The sequence below is a fragment of the Pan paniscus genome, chromosome 20 (assembly GCF_029289425.2).
Source record: "Pan paniscus chromosome 20, NHGRI_mPanPan1-v2.0_pri, whole genome shotgun sequence".
Taxonomy (NCBI): domain Eukaryota; kingdom Metazoa; phylum Chordata; class Mammalia; order Primates; family Hominidae; genus Pan; species Pan paniscus.
The window spans coordinates 43772492-43792501 of NC_073269.2; the positions used below are offsets into that span (position 1 = coordinate 43772492).

The following is a 20010-nucleotide window of genomic DNA, read 5'->3' on the forward strand; positions in this document are numbered from 1 at the left end:
GTTTTCTCAGACGTGAAAAAGGGATAACAGTAATGCGTATATATAGCATTGTTGTGAGATTCAATTTAATGTAAATGTTTAGATGAGTACCTGGTACATGTTAACCATCATATATGTTCATGAGGTACTACATTTGCTATTTTTTGATTTTTTTAAAAAAAGAAAAATGAGTTTCTTGCCAGGATATGCATACAATATTAAATGCAAATTCATGTATTTTAAACTTAATCACAAAGCAGTTAAAATATGTCTGTTGTAGGAAACTGAATACTGTCCACTTGAGTTTTAACAAACTGTCAATTCAACCCAGCATCACATACACTGTAAAAGCTACACTCTTTTAATAGCTCACATACACTCTTTTAATAGCTATGTAGAGCCAGACACCTCTGTCTTCCTATTCTCACTGTAAATGAGTTACAAATAACATGGACCATCCATAGCAGTATGAAATCAGATTGTTTTGACAATGGTTTTGCCATGAGTGTCTAAGAATTTATATCCAGCTGTCATTAAAGACCGGTAATAACAGAAAAGTCAAAGAAAAATGTAACGGTCACTGAATTATACAGAAAGATGAAGGTGCTTAATAGTGGTACTTACTGTCAAAGCACAAAGCAGACATTTAGCTAGTTTTTAGAAAGACAGCCCAGACGCGGTGGCTCACACCTCTAATCCCAGCACTTTGGGAGGCTGAGGTGGGCAGATCATGAGGTCAAGAGATCAAGACCATCCTGGCCAACCTGGTGAAACCCCGTCTCTACTTAAAATACAAAAATTAGCTGGGTGTGGTGGCGTGCGCCTGTAGTCCCAGCTACTCGGGAGGCTGAGGCAGTAGAATCGCTTGAACCCAGGAGGTAGAGGTTGCAGTAAGCCAAGATTGCGCCACTGCACTCCAGCCTGGTGACTCAGCGAGACTTCGTCTTTGGAAAAAAACAAAAAGAAAGACAGCCCAGAAATTCAGTCCTGGGAATTTCTAAATTATCTGACACAGATATGCTATGCTTACCCAGTGACACCAAGTTGCTATAGTTCTCTAATATCACATCTCTGTACAAATTCCTCTGATATGAGTTCAGGCATTCCCATTCTTCCTGAGAAAAGTCTACAGCCACATCTCTGAACATCACCAAATCCTGAAATGATAAACGCATGTATTATTTGTAAGATAAATGAAAATATTTTGAAGATGGAAGAAGGTGGCTGGGTGTAGTGGCTCAATGCTTATAATTCTAGCTTTGGGAGCCTGAAGCAGGAGGACTGCTTGAGGCCAGGAGTTTGAGACCAGCCTAGACAACATACCAAGAACTTGTCTCAAAAAAAAAGGCCGGCGTGGTGTCTCACACCTGTAATCCAGCACTTTGGGAGGCCGAGGCAGGCGGATCACGAGGTCAGGAGATCAAGACCATCCTGGCCAACATAGTGAAACCCCGTCTCTACTAAAAATATAAAAAATTAGCCAGGCATGGTGGCGGGCGCCTGTAGTCCCAGCTACTCGGGAGGTTGAGGCAGGAGAATGGTGTGAACCTGGAAGACGGAGCTTGCAGTGAGCCGAGATCGCGCTACTGCACTCCAGCCTGGGCGACAGAGGGACAGAGCGAGACTCCGTCTCAAAAAAAAAAAAAAAAAAAAAGAAAAAAAAAGTGGAAGAAGGGTTTTGATGATACATGTTCACTTCATACATCAAATGAATAGACTAGGGCTGGAAGCCTGTGATGTGGGAAGGTGGCAATAAAGATGTGAGTGTGACTGAAGCAGAATATGTGTTCTTGAAGATTTCTATAAACAAAAGACCAGGGTTTGGCAACATTTTCTGTAAAGGGCCAATATTTTAGGCTTTGTATACCACATATGGTCTCTGTTCCACATTCTTCTTTTTTTTTGTAACAATTATTTCAAAATGTAATTAGCTTGCAGGCTGTTCCAAACAAGCTACAGCTTGTGGGCCAGATTTATAATGTATCTAGTTTGCCCACCACTGCTATGGCCAAAACTTCCTACGTACTATGGAATAGGAGATAATTTTATTTATTTCCAGACATATTTGGGTAATTATCAGAATTTTTCAATTAACTGAAATAGGTTCATAGGAACAGTACTTGCAAAGGACCTAAAAAATTCTCAATAAATGGGATTTACTCTATCTTCTTTTCCTTTAAAGATTTTTAAAAAATAATAATAATTGATGGTATTCTCCCCAAAAAATGAACTGTAAAATGTCTATTTTTAAAAAGTATAGTTTGCATAAAACTTAAAAATGTCTTCTAGATGTAACTTTATCATAATGTATCATTAGCATTTTTATTATAACAGATTCTTTATTTAATATTTACAGTTTACTGCATGATACAGTAGTTCTCCCTTACTCATGGTTTTGCTTTCCTCAATTTCAGTTACCCACAGTCAACCATGGTCCAAAAATATAAAATGGAAAAATTCCAGAAATAAACAATTCATAAGTTTTCAACTCCATGCCATTCTGAGTAGCATGACGAAATCTCACACTAACCACTCCACCCCACCTGGGATGTGATATGCTTTGTCCAGCATATCAACATTGTATATACTACCTGATTATCAGATCAAAACAACATCGTAAATATAGGGTTCCATACTATCTGAGGTTTTGAGGCATCCACTGGGGGTCTTGGAATGTATCCCCCTTGGGTAACGAGGGACTGCTGTACTCCATCTGATGGATATGTTACACTTAATAGTGATTATATTTAGATATAGCTATACTTTTAAATATGTTATATTTAGAATTTACATTACAAAAAATCTCTAAAGCTGCTTCAATGCCCAATATTCTAGTTTAGCAATATGTGGATACTGAGCACTTGAACTGGGACTAGTCCAAATTCACATGTGCTGTAAATGTAAAATATATACCAGATACCAGATAGTGAAGACTTTAGAAGCAAAAAAACAAGGTAAAACATATTGATGATTTATATATATATTCTTTATTTTATCTTGGTTTTGAGGCAGGGTCTCACTCTGTCACTTAGGTTGGAATGGCGTGGCACAATCACAGCCCATTTATTGATTACAGCTCACTGCAGCCTCGAACTCCTGGGTTCAGGCAATTCTCCCACCTCAGTTTCCCAAATTGCTGAGACCACAGGCATATGCCACCACATCTGGCCAGTTTTGTTTTGTTTTGTTTTGCTTTGTTTTGTTTTTTTAAGAGATGGGATCTCATTAAGTTGCTCAGGGTTGTCTCGAACTCCTCTGCTCAAGTAGTCCTCCTGCCTCAGCCTTCCAATTCCAAAGTACTGAGATTACAGGCATGAGCCACCACTGTCAGGGCCTGACCATGACTTTTATATTGATTACACTGTGAAATAATATTTTGGCCATATTGGGTTAAATAAAAGACATTAAAATAAACTACATGTGTTTCTTTTTACTTTTTTATGTGACTACTAAAGTATTTAAAATATTTGACCTTGCATACTAGTCTACACTTTTAAAATTTGACTACTAGAAAATTTTAAATTATATTTGTAGCTTGAATTACAATTATTTTGGACAGTGCTATTTTAATCCCGAGAATTTCAGATAAAATGCCCACTTCTAGGAACTTCATTTCTGCCCCATCTCTGCTCTAGACAGATAAGGAGCACACAAGAGATGCTGAATGATTTGGTCAATGCACACATGGATACTGGTACAATTTGGCTGTGTCCCCACCCAAATCTCATCTTGAATTGTAGCTCCCATAATTCCCATGTGTTGTGGGAGGGAGCCGGTGGGAGATAATTGAATCATGGGGGCAGTTGCCCCTATACTGTTTTCATGGCAGTGAGTAAGTCTCATGGGATCTAATGATTTTATAAGGGGTTTCCTCTTTCTCTTGGCATTCATTCACTCTTTGCCTGCCACCATGTAAGACATGCCTTTCACCTTCCACCATGATTGTGAGGCCTCCCCAGCTATGTGGAACTGTGAGTCTATTAAACCTCTTTTTCCTTATAAATTACCCAGTCTCAGGAATGTCTTTATCAGCAGCGTGAAAATGGACTAATACAGATACAGGTGGAGAAGACAGGGGCACTTAGGAATCTGGCTGGCTCCATCCCGTGCTGGAATGGGGAAGACTGGGGAGCAGCTGTTGAATGGGGCTCTGTTAGAAAGTTGCAGAATAACAAATGAGAATGTTCACATAACCTGAAAAAAATGACAGAATTCCAAAGTAGAGAGAAATTCCAACTTACACGAGCCATAATTTTAGAACTGCTAGAACTGGTCAATTTTCCTCAAGGTTCATGTACTTCAGAAGCAGGGTCCACAGACGCCAGAGCTGCAGAAAGAACATGTAAAATCATGAGAAGAGAATTGCCTCAGAGTTTCCAAATTTTAAAAACTGGTACTACTTCTCCATTCCTATATGCAACTCCCACCCCCAACACACAGACAAGTTTTGATAGGTAAGAGGTAGTTTAGACAAAGATGTCCTCCCCAAAACCACAGCGAAATCAGCTCAGCTGCACAAGGAATTGAAGAGCAGAGACTCTGCGGCATTAAAGCATATGTCTAGACACTTCAGCAGGAGGGCTGCCAGTTGGTCCCCAGCTCTGACCCCAAGGCGGGCTGGTTTGGACCAAAGAATGGGTTGTGCAGACCTGTCCTGAACAGATCCTCCTCCCTCCATCCCCACCTTCCCAGCTGAAAAGGGGCTACACCATCTAAACCAAAACTTCCTTCTTGGCCTTAGGAATCTGGCTGGCCTCCCCAAACATGAAGACAAAAAATAGCATAGACAAGAATTTCCCAAACTTTGCTCAAATTGGAATCACCTGGATATCTTTAAAATATACTGTTGCCTGGCTCCCACCCTTAAACACACTGATTTAATTAGTGTGACGTGGGATTTAGGATTTTTTTTTAACTACCTCCTCCTCCCATGGGTGCTTATAATGGGCAGCAAAGTTTGGTAGTCAAACTTTAGTATGCATCAGAATCACCCAGAGGGCTTGTTAAAACACAACTTGCTAGGTCTCACTCCCAGAGTTTGGCATTCAGTAGGTCTGGGATTGGACTTGAGACTTTGCATTTCTAAAAAGTTTCCAGGTGATGCTGATACTGCTGGTCCAGATGCCACACTTTGAGAACCACAGGTATAAAACACCTGTAGAAAGGCTATATAGCAGCCTTTATTATGGCAAAACTGCAGGTGCACATTGGGATCCCTTCCCCAAGGCTTAACTCAGAGCTCTCTGCTCCTTATTTTCCTATTCAGGATCATCAATATTGCCTGCATGATCTCAATTACCAAGCAATCTTTCTTGGTACTCAGACTTAAAGAAGTAAATTTATGAAGCCTGAGTGTGGATAATGTTCTAGAAGCTAGAAATAGGCTGGGTGCAGTGGCTCATGCCTGTAGTCCCAGCACTTTGGGAGGCCCAGATGGGAGGATTGCTTGATGCCAGGAATTGAAAACCAGCCTCAACAACATAGTAAGATACTGTCTCTAACAACAAAAAATTTTTTTTAAATTAGCTGGGTGTGTTGGCACCTGCCTGTATCCCTAGTTACTTGGGAGGCTGAGGCAGGAGAATTGCTTGAGCCCAGGAGTTCAGGGCTGCAGTGAGCTATGATCTTTCCACTGCACTCCAGCCTGGGTGACAAAGTAAGACACTGTCTCTTAAAAAAAAAAAAAAAAAAAAAAAAAAGAACAAAATAGGAAAAAGAAATAACCTATCAGCTTATCAGTCAAAATCTACTCGTAACTAGAGAGCATATTGAAGGAACTGGATTGGCAGATTTCAGAAAGCTATGACACCTCATAGTTACTAAGCTGTTGGGGAAATGGATACTCAATGATATGATGTACAAAGAATGAAATAATATGTGGATAGAGTGTTTAAAATGGGACCAAAAAAGCTGGAAAGAACCTAAATGTCCTTCAGCAATGTCAAATAAATTATCATGCATTCACACAATGGAAAATTAAACAGCCGAGTGCAGTGGCTCACACCTGTAATCCCAGCACTTTGGGAGGCCAAGGCAGGTGACCGCTTAATAAGTCCAGGAGTTCAAGACCAGCCTGGCCAACATGGCAAAACTCCATCTCTACAAAAAATTAACCGGGCATGGTGGTGCACACCTGTGGTCCCAGCTCCCTGGGAGGTCAAGGTGGGAGGATCGCCTGAGCCCAGGAGGTCAAGGCTGCAGTGAGCCCCATTCATGCCACTGAACTCCAGCCTGGGCAACAGAGTGATACCCCGTCTTAAAAAAAAAAGAAAAATAAACACCCATTAAAAATGAAGATAAAATTCATATTTGATGTCATGGGAAGATGGCCACTACATATTGTTGGGGGAAGAAGACAGGTTAGAAAATATGATTGTAATGTAATTGTATTTCGGCAGGTAAACTACATACACATGCATACATGTATATGCATGTGTATAAAATGATCTGTGAATTGGAATAAAATTTTATTGTTACCTCTACTTGATGGTATCCCAGTCCTAGGTGATCTTTATTTGTTCTTCCCTGGAATCTTTACTTTTTTTTTTTTTTTTTTAGGCAGGGTTTTGCTCTGTCGCTCAGGCTAAAGTGCAATCTCGGATCTCAGCTCACTGCAGCCTCCACTTCCAGGGCTCAAGCGACCCTCCTACCTCAGCCTCCTGAGTAGCTGGGACTAAAGGCACATGCCACCACCCTGGCTATTTTTTACTGCGATGCAGTCTATGTTGCCTAGCCTGCTCTCAAACTCCTGGACTCAAGTGATCCACCTGCCTCCACCTCCCAAAGTTCTGGGATTACAGGCTTGAGCCACTGCACCTGGCCTGAATTTTTTAATTAAAAATTTTTATCACTTATACCTGAACAAAAATTCAAAACAGCTATGCAAGGAATATCACAAAAAGCTCCAACAGTTCCATCCCTGCTACTCTGCCCCATCTTCCAAATCTAGAGGCAGTAATTTTTACCTCTATTAGCCATTCCTTTTGGTATTTAAAAAACATGCTAATATTTCCACTTCTGAATTTTCAGTTGTAATCATTATATATTCACTTACTACTATAAGAGGCATAGTTTTAGCTGTCTTTTACCTACTCAACTCCCACCCACATATGCATAGTTGCAGTCCCTTTGTCCTTTCAATATGATTTTCTTTTTCTTTTTTTTTTTTTTTTTGAGACAGAGTTTCACTCTGTCACCCAGGCTGGAGTGCAGTGGCACAATCTCAGCTCACTGCAACCTCCACCTCCTGGGTTCAACCGATTCTCTGCCTGTCTCAGCCTCCCGAGTAGCTGGTATTACAGGCGCACACCACCACGCCCAGCTAATTTTTGTGTTTTTTGTAGAGATGGGGTTTTGTCATGTTGGGCAGGTTGGTCTTGAACTCCTGGGCTCATGTGATCGATCCACCAGCCTCGGCCTCCCAAAGTGTTGGAATTATAGGTGTGAGCCACTGCACCCAGCCTCAATATGGTTTTATTCTATTTCAGGGTAAATCAGTTTTTAAATTCAGTTTACATTACTGTGACTAAACATTGTTACCAACTGAACTATGCAGTATACTCAGGTTATTTTGCCTTTTTTGCATATGACTTTTCTGAGATTAAAATGATCTTGTTTTTTGTAAGTTTAGTTTTCTAAGAAATTATCATTAATTCATTTCCCCGAATCATGTAATTGAAGGATGAAGCTCCTGGTATAAAATAGCACAGCTGGCCGGGCACAGTGGCTCACACCTGTAATCCCAGCATTTTGGGAGGCCAAGGCGGGTAGATCACGAGGTCAGGAGATCAAGGCCATCCTGGCTAAAACGGTGAAACCCCATCTCTACTAAAAATACAAAAAATTAGCCGAGCATGGTGGCATGTGCCTGTAGTCCCAGCTACTTGGGAGGCTGAGGCAGGAGAATTGCTTGAACCTGGGAGGCGGAGGTTGCAGTGAGCCGAGATCACGCCACTGCACTCTAGCCTGGGCGACAGAGCAAGACTCCATCTCAAAAAAAAAAAAAAAAAAAATAGCACAGCTGTCTATTTTATATTCTAAGAATGAAAAATCAATCCTTCAGAAATACAGTCAAATACTTCAAATACCTGTATCCCACCTGGCAAAAGTCAATTCCTAAATATGCCTAACTCTGAAATTCACATGACTCTGAGGTGAAAAGTTGATCAAGTCATAGGAGCCAGAAATCCTCCTGAAGGAATTGCTTGGGCAGTTTGGAATATTCCTGTCCAATAAGTCATTTCTTAAAAAATTTACAAAACATCCATAAAATGGAATACTAAGGTAATCACTAAATGCTAAATTTTAGAAAACAGTTAAGGAAAGGAAAATATTCAAGATACACTGAAAGAAAAAAAAAGTTTACAAAACAATATATGATTAGATTTTTTAGACCATTAGAGGGAAACAGACTTGAACAGATGAAAAAAACTCTTAAAATTTCAATTCTGAGATTTTAAAATTAATTTTAAAATCAGATTTAAATCTCAACTTAAGTGAAATTTCCATAATCTGAAGAACTGTAAATATTTGGAAGGTCTGTCAAACCAGAAGTGGATCACTGGGATGTCACTTTTCTCCATACATCCATGGAGTCATATAATCCACAAGAGCACTGAATTCCTCTTTTAAACTAAGAACTAGGGGTCTTAGTTTCTTTTAAATTTGCAATTAGTATTAGCCTGTTCTTCAGAGAGAAAACCACCAGCCGGGTACAGTGGCTCACACCTGTAATCCCAGCACTTTGGGAGGCTGAGGCAGGTGGATTGTCTGAGGTCAGGAGTTCGAGACCAGCTTGGTCAACATAGTGAAACCCTGTCCCTACTAAAAATACAAAAAATTAGCTGGGCGTGATGGCAGGTGCCCGTAATCCCAGCTACTTGGGAGGCTGAGGCAGGAGAATCACTTGAACCCGGGAGGCGGAGGTTGCAGTGGGCCAAGATCGCGCCACTGCACTCCAGCCTGGGAAACAAGAGCGAAACTCCACCTCAAAAAAATAAATAAATAAATAAAACCACACACAAAACCACACAGACTTGTAGAAATATTTTGGGAAAATATGCTCTAAAACATTAATAATTATTATTTCTGGACATTGGGACCATTGATCATTTTAATTTTCTTTATAGGTTCCGTAGTTACTAATATTTCACAAGCTTGTATTAATTCTGTCATCAGAAATATTTTAAAAAGCTATTCCAAAAAATTTTAAATGACTGGGAAGATAGGCTACCTTACAGTCATTAAGAAAATTGTGGGCCAGGTGCAGTGGCTCACGCCTGTAATCCCAACACTTTGGGAGGCCGAGGCAGGTGGATCACTTGAGGTTAGGAGTTCAAGACCAGCCTGACCAACATGGTGAAACCCCGTCTCTACTAAATACAAAAAATTAGCCTGGCATGGTGGCGGGCACCTGTAATCCCAGCTACTTGGGAGGCTGAGGCAGGAGAATCGCTTGAACCCGGGAGGCAGCGGTTGCAGTGAACTGAGATTTCGGCATTGCACTCCAACCCGGGCAACAAAATCGAAAACTCCGTCTCAAAAAAAAAAAAGAAAAAAGAAAATTGTGATTAAATAGGCCCTGCATAAATGGTGACAACAGGGAAATCAGTGTGACTGAAAAAATAATTTCTACCAGTTCCTGAGTATTGTATCTCATCAAGACCCTGAAATAGTTCTGTGAAGGATTACAATCCTGGTTCATGTCATTTCCAAAGTGATTAAGAGCCAGTAAGAACTGCAGACAAAAACAAATGCTCATTTCACAGCAGCTACTTAATAACTTGCATTTACCCCTCCTCAGCTCCAATAAATAAATAATCATTAAATACCTAGCAATTTAATATTTAAATATTACATTGTTGCAAAATAACTTAAAAACCTTTATTGTAGTATACAAGATTCATATGTAACAATTTCTCGATGATTCTTATTTACAACAATACTTCTCAATATTACATTATACTTTTTTCTTATGACTAAATATAAACAAAATTCTTATTATTGCATAACATTCCATCACATGGAGTGTGATTTAACCATTTCCATACTGCTAGATATTAATTTTATAAAAGAACATCCCGAAAGTCATTACCAGTTATTTCATTTCTAGACAGTGAGAATCAATGTTGTTGGAGCTTATACAACTCTGATAATACCATGAAATGATAGACTTCCTCGCTCCACTGAAAAAATTAACCATTTACAAATACATACAACAATTCTGTATATAATCTTAAAATATCTTTGTTGCCCTGAAAGCTCATAAACAGAGTCCAAGGACTTATGTTACCAATCCCTGTTCTGGTCCACTGCAGGGTCTGGCTCATTTTCCTGCTTGCAAGCATCCATCATAATTACCTTCACATTTGCATTGGTCTTGGAAATACACAAAGCTGATAGGAAATGACTGAGCATCATCATTTTAATACCAGTAGCTAGTATGAATTAAGGACTCACTATGTGCCAGGCACTCTCCTAAGAGCTTCACAAATATTAATTCATTTAATCTTCAAAACAACACCGTAAAGTATACACTATTACAATTCTGAGGAAATTGAAGCACAGATTGCTTAAACTCGTTCAGATTTAAGTGGCAGTCAGGATTCAATTCCACTTAATCTAGGCTCGAAATTCTTAACCACTATACTACACCTCCCTCAGTCGATCCAAGATATACCCAAAATAAACTCATGCTGCCAGACCTCAAACCACATCTGGCTGGTACCAAAAACTTCCACTCATGAATTTCCTGGAAAAAAAGAAATCTCCACTCCTACCCCAGAACCATTAAACATATCTAAACCCTAAAAAACAAAGAAAAACAAAGTATGAACATTAATCTCCAGCACGGGTATTTCCATATCATCAAGATCCTTAGAAAAACAGCGCTCACAGAGTAATTGAATTTGCAGCCTACAGTTAACTAACCATGTGTCTAACTATAGAACAGCATGAAGTGGGCACTAACAACGGGAAATCTATTAATTAGGTCCCCTGCCGTTAACTAGGTAGGGAAATCCTAAGGCCCAAATCAATGAATAAATAGATCATTCCTAAGCAGGATTTTAAACGGAAGGAACTCGAATGCATTTCACAGAAACAAAGCAGCAGCACGAACTCACAGGGAACCGGCTTTTAGAAGAGCAGCAGCGATTCGTTTCTCCTTCTCAGGCGCCTTCTTTGGAAACTGGCTGGGCTGGGGAAGCAGGCAGAGTTCAGGACACCCCAGGCTTTTCTTGACTCGATTGGAACCCACCCTCCACGCTTCCCTGGCCCCAACTAACCGCCACCTGCATGCACAAATGGAAACGACAGGGCAGAGGGTCAGCAGTCACCCGCGTCTGGGTTCGCAGCTCCGGGTACGCTGTAGTTCCGCACCCGGTTGCCCACGCCCGGGACCACCCACTGTGTCTTTTCGGAACTGTCCAGCGTGTCCTCCCAGACCCCAGACACCCACCCCAAATCTAGGTCCCAGCGTTTTGCAGGGGACCTTCATCCTGGGGCGTTCACCTCTGACTTCCCTCTTGGGCCTTTTCGCTACGGCCGAGCCTAAGTGGCTGAAGCGCGGACGAGGATGCGCGGGGCCTCGGTCTCCAACTGCACCACAGGCCGCACCCACGAACCTGGCCCGGCACAGTTACTACCGCCCGGGCCTCCAGGCCTCAGGGCTGCAGAAGCTCAGTCCCGGGAAAAAAAGCACAGCGGCCTGAGGCTCCACAGGAACCTTTTCTCCACCTTCGGCCCGGCCTGCAAAACCTGGCCCACTCCGCACTCTTTTCCCTCAGAAAAGCAGCGGCCACGGTGGTGCCCGGCTCCCAGCTCCAGCCTCACCCGACTCAGAGGATAGCCCAGCCCTGGAGTCAGCGGCGCCAGAATACGGGAGAGCGCCTGTCTCGGTCGCGAATGCGCAAGCGCGCGGGGGGCGGAGGCAAGTCCCGCAGCTGCTCCGGGCCGGGAGGGGCGCGTGGGGCCGGGTCTCGGCGGGGATAGTCGGGCCGGGGAGACGGAGCCAGAGGGGCCGCAGTGTCCCTTGCCTCAGGCCTCTACCTGTAATGGCCGCCCCGTGACTGACCAGTGCCATTAAAGATAATCCGGGCCTGCTCCCCTGTGGACACTGCGGTCCAAAATTTAAAAAAACAATATTCCGCCTTTTTATTTTTCATTTGGTTCTCGGCTCGGAGACAGGGGGAGGCTGCGAGCCCCGCCCCGCCCCGCCCCCAGCGACGCCTCACCGGAACCTTTGGAAATCGGCTTCTACCTGGAGTGCGCAAGCGCGCGGGGGGCGAACGCTGGGGCCCTTCAGGGAGCAAAGAGGAGTGTGGGGCCGCACCTGCCGAGGGGTCGGGAGGTTTGGAGGAGGGTGGAGGTTGGCTACAGGATCCCGATGGGGATGGAGTGTTCAAATCTAGGCCTGTAGCCGTGACCCTGGCGTGAGTTGGATGGAGGAAACGCCAGTATCGCGAGCCTGGACCAAGGCGCGGCGCGTACTGCCTGTGGTGTTTGCTGAGTGACGGGCGCCGCGCCCCCGCGTACCTGGACCGAGTGCCTGGCCGCTGGCGGAGTAGTGTTTCCGTGCACGGGGCTGCTGCGTGCGCGTGTGCCGTTCTCTAGCGGGGGATTAGGATGGTGCCGCAGAGAAGGCTGCGCGGTGGTGCCTGACTCTGACGCTGGCTGTAGCGGGTCTCTGGGGTCTTTGCGGTTTGTGTCTGCGTTTGTGACCTACCTGAGATCGGATCTGTGACTGTGGCTCTGCCTCATCCAGTGTTATTTCCAGAATCCTCCTGATAGGGCAGCGCTTCTGGTTCTGGTTTTCCATGGAGACGGTTTGTGGGTCCCTATGAAACTGAGTGTTGGGATTTTGATTATCTGCATCTGGCTCTTGTGTGCCCTCAGGACTGTGGTGTTAGGCAAGTAAAATAATTGCAGAAAAAAAAATTGGAAAGGAATAAGGTTGCTATTACTTCCAAATGATGGAATTGTAGGACTGTGTCAGAAAATTGAATAGGACACCATGAAACGGGAGAGAGAGGCATTTTATTTTCTTCCATACCTGGACTTGGAATATTCTAACAAATGAGATTTGTTTTTTCCCCTTTGTTCCTGGATGAACTCTTGGATAAATTCAATGTCTCCAGGCATTCTTGGATAGTAAGTTTCTTTGATCTTTAGTTGAAAGATCAGCCTCATTTTCGTAGCTAAAAATACCTTTAGTAATAAAAATGTTCATTGTAATACTTCATTTAAAATATTTAAAACTTTCTTCTTTCTCCTCGATCTCTTCCAGATATCTCAAGTTTTGGTTAAGTGAATATGTGGAGTATATGTACTAATTAAGTCAATTATTTTCTCTTTAAAACCAAGTACATTTCTTACATGAGTTTGTTTATCAAGGATTTATTGGTTTTCTTTGTACTTGTTGCTATTTTTTAGAAATGTTCCAACAGATATGCTAAATGTTCATCGATTATTTTTTCAGTGGTTCAAACATCGGAGTAGAATCTCTCTTCCATTCTGTGGCTGCAATTGGACTGTACAGTTGTCCTAAAATTTACCGTCATTGTTTTCCTAAGTTTGATTCTTGTTTCCTAGAATTCAGCTAATTTTTGCTAAAGTTCCTTTCCAATAAGTTCCTTAAGATGCATGTATTAAAGATGTTTTTTAGTTCTTTCATGTTTGAATTTTTTTTTTTTGAGACGGAGTCTCACTCTGTTGTCCAGGCTGGAGTGCAGTGGTGCAATCTTAGCTCACTACAACCTCTGCCTCCCCAGTTCAAGCGATTCTTCTGCCTCAGCCTCCCGAGTAGCTGGGATTAAAGACGTGCACCACCACGCCTGGCCTTTTTTTTTTTTTTTTTTATAGTTTAAGTAGAGATGGGGTTTCACCATGTTGGCCAGGCTGATTTCGAACTCCTGACCTCGGGTGATTTGCCCACTTAGGCCTCCCAAAGTGCTGGGATTACAGGCGTGAGCTACCGCGCTGGGCCTGAAAATGTCCTTATTCTGCCTTCACACTTTGCCTAGATTCAGAATTTGGAGGCATCACTTCACAGTGTTCTAGTAGCTAATGTTGTCAAGTCTAATACCAATTGTTTTCTGTTCCTTTTTAATTTCATGTCCCACTCCCACCAACGCCCAGATACCTATTGCCACCTGTAATCCACAATGCACTTACATTTCATAATTTATGCACTTGGCATGTATGTTTAAACATTTTTTTCTGCTAGTTATAGGTCAGCACTTTATAGGTCTGAACATTTTTCTTCCTCTTTTTCTTTTTTGACAGTCCTCTATCCTTCTGAATTTTTGTTCTCTTGTCCTGGAATTTGTATTTCATGGAAGGACTTTTCATGAGCTGTATGTTTTGTCTCCTATTTTTTCTCTTTTTCTCTTACTTTGGGAAATTTTGTTGACTTTACAGTACAATTGTATTTATTTTTAATTTGATAATCATTTCTAATTTCCAAGAGCTCCTTTATATTCTGTAATTTTTATTTCTTCATAGCCTTTCGTTTTTATTATGGATGCAATAAAACCTCTAATCTCTCAGAGGGCAATTAGTTTAAAGTTTTCTGGTGCTTTTTTTTTTTTAATCTATTTTTGTCTTTTATATCCAAATCAAATTCCCCCTTTACAAAAAAGTTTGAATTGTTCTCTTTTTATACCGGATACTTCCCTGAAATGTGTGGTAATCCTTGCCTCTAGTCATGGAGTGAATCTTCTCAACCTGACTTCAGAGCCAGCCTTTTCATTGGGAGATGTGAGCTGTTCTTTAGTTCCTCCTTTGAGGACAGTGAGTTAGTGATGTCTGAGACCTCAAAGACCTCTCAGAGGCCCACAGTTTTGAGTGTAGTTTTTCATTTAGTTTGCCTGTGCCTCAGTTCTGTCTTTCTTTATGCAGGTATACATCCTCTCTGGGTCATTTTATCCACAGATCACCCCCTACCCCAATTTAGTGTATTTGATCACATAAGAGAGGAAAAGTAAAAAAGGTGAACAGCCAGTTTGTGTTCAAACTTTCAACCAATCTCCTGTTTCCAGATCCACATCTCTCCAGGGTCATGCTCTTTGGTGCCTGAGCTTCCAGGGGTTTATGCATTGAATTGCCTCATTAATAGAAATCTGACTCCTAAGCCCTTTCATACCAGAATTCTTGGACAGTTCTCCTGTTTTTGTGTGTGCGTTTTTGTTGTTGTTGTTGTTGTTGTTTTGTTTTTGCAGTCTCCCTCCTCATTTTCTTTGGTTCTTACATGTTAATACTTTTTATATTCCTTTACTTAATATATTCATTTTAATATTTTTTTTTTGCAGAGGAGAAATGGGAAATCAATGCATCTACTTACTCTGTTTATGGAGAAGCCTTTCATTACTCTTTTAAGTAAGATTTTGCTTGTACCGGACTTTTTTTTTTACACCAGCTTATTTCTTTTAGTTACTGCTTTTGTTTTCTGTTTCATTAATTTCCACTTTTATCTTTATCAGTTTCTTCTGATGACTTCTCGGTGTATTTTCTACCTTTTTATTTACAGTTTTCTATTCCTTTCAAATTCATCAGGTTGTATTCTGAAAAAAACCCTTGGTCTTAACTTCCAACTTGCTGAGAGATGTTCTCTAGCTGTTTCAGTATTTTCACTCCTTTTTTAGCCCAATTATTATTTTTTTAAATTAATTCTGAAAAATTGCAGATACACAAGAGAATGTATAAATGTGTTTACAGTTGAATGAATGAAAATAATGAAACTAATTCTTGTACCATAACTTCATAAAATATGAAGGTCTCTTAATATGTTTTTGGCTAATATTTACATAGGAAAAAATTTACACTCCTAAAACTCAATGTGACATTTTTTATTTTGAAATAATTTTGAATTTTCATTCTCCTATAGCCTTCCCCCAGATTCACCAGTTGTTCATGCTTTTCCACATGTGCCTTATCATACTCTGTCCATATTTATATTTTTTAGTGGACCACATGAGAGTAAATTCCAATCATACCCTTTACATCTAATTACTGAAGTGAGTCTCTCCTAAGCTCAAAGACATTTAGTTACTTTACCATTAATTATTAAAATCAGGAAATTTAATATTACAAAAATCTAATGAATGCCCTTTATTAATATATTTTACCAGTTGTACCTGCAGTATTCTTGAATAGCACTTTTTTATTTGTCTAGAATTCATTGTATTATCACTGATTGAATTTGGCTGATAAGTATATTTAGTCTTTCATCTAGAGCAGTTCCTCAGTCTTTTTTGTCATTTATGACATTGATATTTTTGGAAAATACTGGCCATTTGTTTTGTAAAATATCCTTCAATTTGAGTTTTTCTAATGTTTCCTAATTATTAGATTCAGACTGTATGCTTTGGCACCCATATACTGTACTACACTATACCATACTGTACTATATACACAGTGCTTTTCCATTTTATTTTTGAGATGGAGTTTTGATCTGTCACCCAGGCTGGAGTGCAGCAGTGCAATCTCGGCTAACTGCAACCTCCGCCTCCTGGGTTCAAGCGATTCTCCTGTCTCAGCTTCCCTAAGTAGCTGGGACTAAAGCCGCACGCTACCATGCCCAGCTAATTTTTGTATTTTTAGTAGACACGGGGTTTCGCCATGTTGGCCAGGCTGGTCTCAAACTCTTGACCTCAGGTGATCCTGAGGCCATCCTGGCCAACATGGTGAAACCCCATCTCTACTAAAAATACAAAAATTAGCTGGGCTTGGTGGCACACGCCTATAATCCCAGCTGCTCGGGAAGCTGAGGCACAAGAATCACTTGAGCCCAGGAGGTGGAGGTTGCAGTGAGCCGAGATTGTGCCATTGCACTCCAGCCTGGGTTGTCAGAGGGAAACTCTGTCTAAAAAAAAAAAAAAAAGTCAAAGGAGATGCTGTCATTAACATGTGGACAGCAGGCATGGGCCAGACTGTCCCAGGCAAAGCAGGACATCAGGTCATCCTAGGCTTGCAGGACCATCACGTCTTCCCTCTTCCCCCTGACTCGCCCTAAACACTATAACAACCAGAAACATTTCCACAAACAACCACTCTTCCTATTTGGAACTATTCAGAGGCCTTACCTGTCACGTGGAGATAATATTAGTGCCTATTGCTTGGGTAAATCACGGGGCTGTTGTGAGGTTAAGTTACTTAATATATGTCGGGCATTGGGAACAGTGTGCAAAGACACACACACTGTACATTCAAGGATACTCACTGCAATAGCAGAAGTCTGAAAGCATCCTACAATTATCAATGGGTCACTGGTTATAAAAATTGGATACCTTTGTGCATTGGATTATAATTATCTAGGATAACTGTATGTTTGTATTTGTTGAGGACAGTCCTGGTTTATGTCCTTGTCCTGGAGTAAATGATATCACCCACTTTCACTCTCAAAAGCATACTGCTTTGAATGTTACATAATCTGGTTACTCTTTAGGTCTATACATGTAGATATAAAATTGTCTCTAAGAGGCTGGGCGCCACACCTGTAATTCCAGCACTTTGGAAGGCTGAGACAGGCAGATCACTTGAGGTCAGGAGTTCGAGACCAGCCTGGCCAACATGGCGAAACCCCATCTCTACTAAAAACACAAAAATTAGCCAGATGTGGTGGTACACGCCTGTAATCCCAGCTACTCAGGAGGCCGAGGCAGGAGAATTGCTTGAACCTGGGAGGCGGAGGTTGCAGTGAGCTGAGATCATGCCACTGCACTCCAGCCTGGGTGATAGAGTCAGACCCTCTCTCTCTCTCAAAAAAAAAAAAAAAAAAAAAAAAGTCTCTAAGATGCTGGGAGTGGTGGCTCATGCCTGTAATCCTAGCACTTTGGGAGGCCTAGGCAGGGGGATTGCTTGAGCTCAGGAGTTGGAGACCAGCCTGGGTAACATAATGAGATCCCATCTCTACAAAAAAATTTAAAAATTAGCTAGGCATGGTGGCATGCACCTGTAGTCCCAGCTACTCAGGAGGCTGAAGTGGGAGAATGGCTTGAGCCTAGGAAATTGAGGCTGCAGTGAGCTGTGGTCATGCCACTGCACTCTAGCCTGGGTAATAGAGTGAGACCCTGTCTCAGAAATAGAAAAATAAAAATAAAATAGTCTCTAAGAAAGTTTAATATGGGAATTGAATAACAATTGTTTAAGTAAAAAAAAACTAGAAATGTGCAAAAAATAGGAAGTACACTTAGATGCATACATGTGCTTGTGTGCGGATGGGATATCTGGAATGAGATGCAAGAAAATGATTAAGTGGATTTCTGGGACTGGTGTAGAACTGAAGGACTTGTCAGAACAGGAGAGAAACTTACCTTTAATGGGACATGCTTTTAAACAGTTTGATTTGCTTTTGAAAAGAACTATGAACATGTGTTACCTTTTCACCAACTATAAAATTATTATTATTATTATTAGTAAGTATATGGAGAGGGGTCTTGACAGGAATCTGATGTACTGTCCTGTTCCATGAATTTTCCATCCCAGAAGCCCCATGGTCAGCTGGGCATTGCCAATCAATGGGATGCGGCCTGGTCCGGGGTCACTCTGATGCATCAGACATCTGCTTTGCTTCAATTACTACAGGGTTGCCTTTGAAGACAGAATTTCCACGCAAGGTACAAGAAGCAGGACCAATGATAAGCCTTCTCTTGGAGTAGGAGAGTGGGGCAGGTAGATCTCTGAGTGAGCTCATAAACAGAGTCCTGGTGTGTGAGTGCTGGTTTCTTCTACAGTGATCCGTCCCAGGACTGCTGTGACCCCTGTGGGGAAGGAGCCCGCATAGCTGGTGTTGCTGTCTGGAGTAGAATCCTGTGCCCCACTCTTCTCATGTTTGGATATGTCTACTAAACCTCTTGTTTTAATAGCAAGACATTGAGCTGCTGACAACCCATAAAAGGTACAGCCTTGGCCGGGCACAGTGGCTCACGGCTGTAATCCCAGCACTTTGGGAGGCCAAGGCAGGTGGGTCACCTGAGGTTAGGAGTTTGAGACCAGCCTGGCCATTATGGTGAAACCCCATCTCTACTAAAAATACACAAATTAGCCAGGCATAGTGGCAGGCGCCTGTAATTCCAGCTACTTAGGAGGCTGAGGCAGGAGAATCATTTGAACCCGGGTGGCAGAGGTTGCAGGGAGCCAAGATCATGTCACTGCACTCCAGCCTGGGTGACAGAGTAAGCCTCCATCTCAAAAAAAAAAAAAAAAAAGGTACAGCTTTACCCTGCAGGATGTCAGTATGTGAGTAAATTCTTTGACTTGATTTCTCAAGTGGCTACACAGTAGGGCAGAAATTGCCCGGCCTGTTTCACGGAACTGAGGCCCATTTTCAGGACATTTTCAGGGCAGAATTGCAGGTAGAAGAATGGCAGAGCTTGTTGGCTGGGACTTCCCTAGGAGAGGTGTTGCCTGTGCTGGGGACTTGGTGGTGTGGAAGCAGTTGGGGATTTCACTATGAGATTGAAGTGAAGTCATTACTGAGTCATGAATGGAGTGTAAGTGTGGCTTGTACTTGTACATGCCGGCCCTGGCAAGAGTCTCCGGTCCAGCTGCAGGGGCGCCATAAGCGGCGAACAGCCTTTGGCCATGAGGTCCCGTTTTTTCCCCTTTCCCAGGTTGTTGGTGATGGGGTTAACTGGACCCAAGATGATGAGAGAGAAGGGAAGCAGGTCCGAGCCACACTCAGAGCTTCGACATCTGGAGCTCAAAAGATGTGGGACAGTGTGTGCCTCTGTGTAGGGAGGGCTCCCTGCAAGCCGAAGCTCTTGGTTTACAATTGGGCGTATCAATTAACTTGACCCAGTCAAGGTGAATCTCAGAGGATTATTTTGGAATGCCAGGCAAAGGTGCTCTCCCTCTTGTACTGGAGGGGATATGTCCAGATAGGAGGCCTGGAACTGATGCAGTCATGAGGAAATTAGCCTCAAGCCAAAGCCAAAACACTGGCAAAGGGAGAGCTGAGTGTTCAGTGTTGAAACCTGATGACATAGTGAACATCTTGATCATGCCACACCTGAAGCTCCATTTATCTTTGGA

General features: G+C 42.1%; 1 protein-coding gene across 9 annotated transcripts in view; it reads right to left on the reverse strand.

The window, feature by feature from the left end:
- ZFP30 (ZFP30 zinc finger protein) overlaps positions 1–20010 on the reverse strand; it is a 62660-nt gene that overhangs the window by 13590 nt on the left and 29060 nt on the right. For 2 of the 9 annotated variants that reach the window (XM_063600238.1, XM_063600235.1), the window contains exons 5-8: positions 11812–20010; positions 11103–11176; positions 4221–4306; positions 1010–1136 (exon numbers count right to left, since the gene is read on the reverse strand). In XM_063600238.1, coding sequence (XP_063456308.1) covers positions 1010–1136; positions 4221–4229 — 136 coding nt within the window. In that variant the 5' untranslated portion in view covers positions 4230–4306; positions 11103–11176; positions 11812–20010. Of the gene's footprint in view, positions 1–1009; positions 1155–4220; positions 4307–11102; positions 11271–11437 lie in introns of those variants that run through there. The other 7 variants (XM_008960856.6, XM_057300544.2, XM_063600237.1 and 4 more) reach the window with 4 other exon arrangements.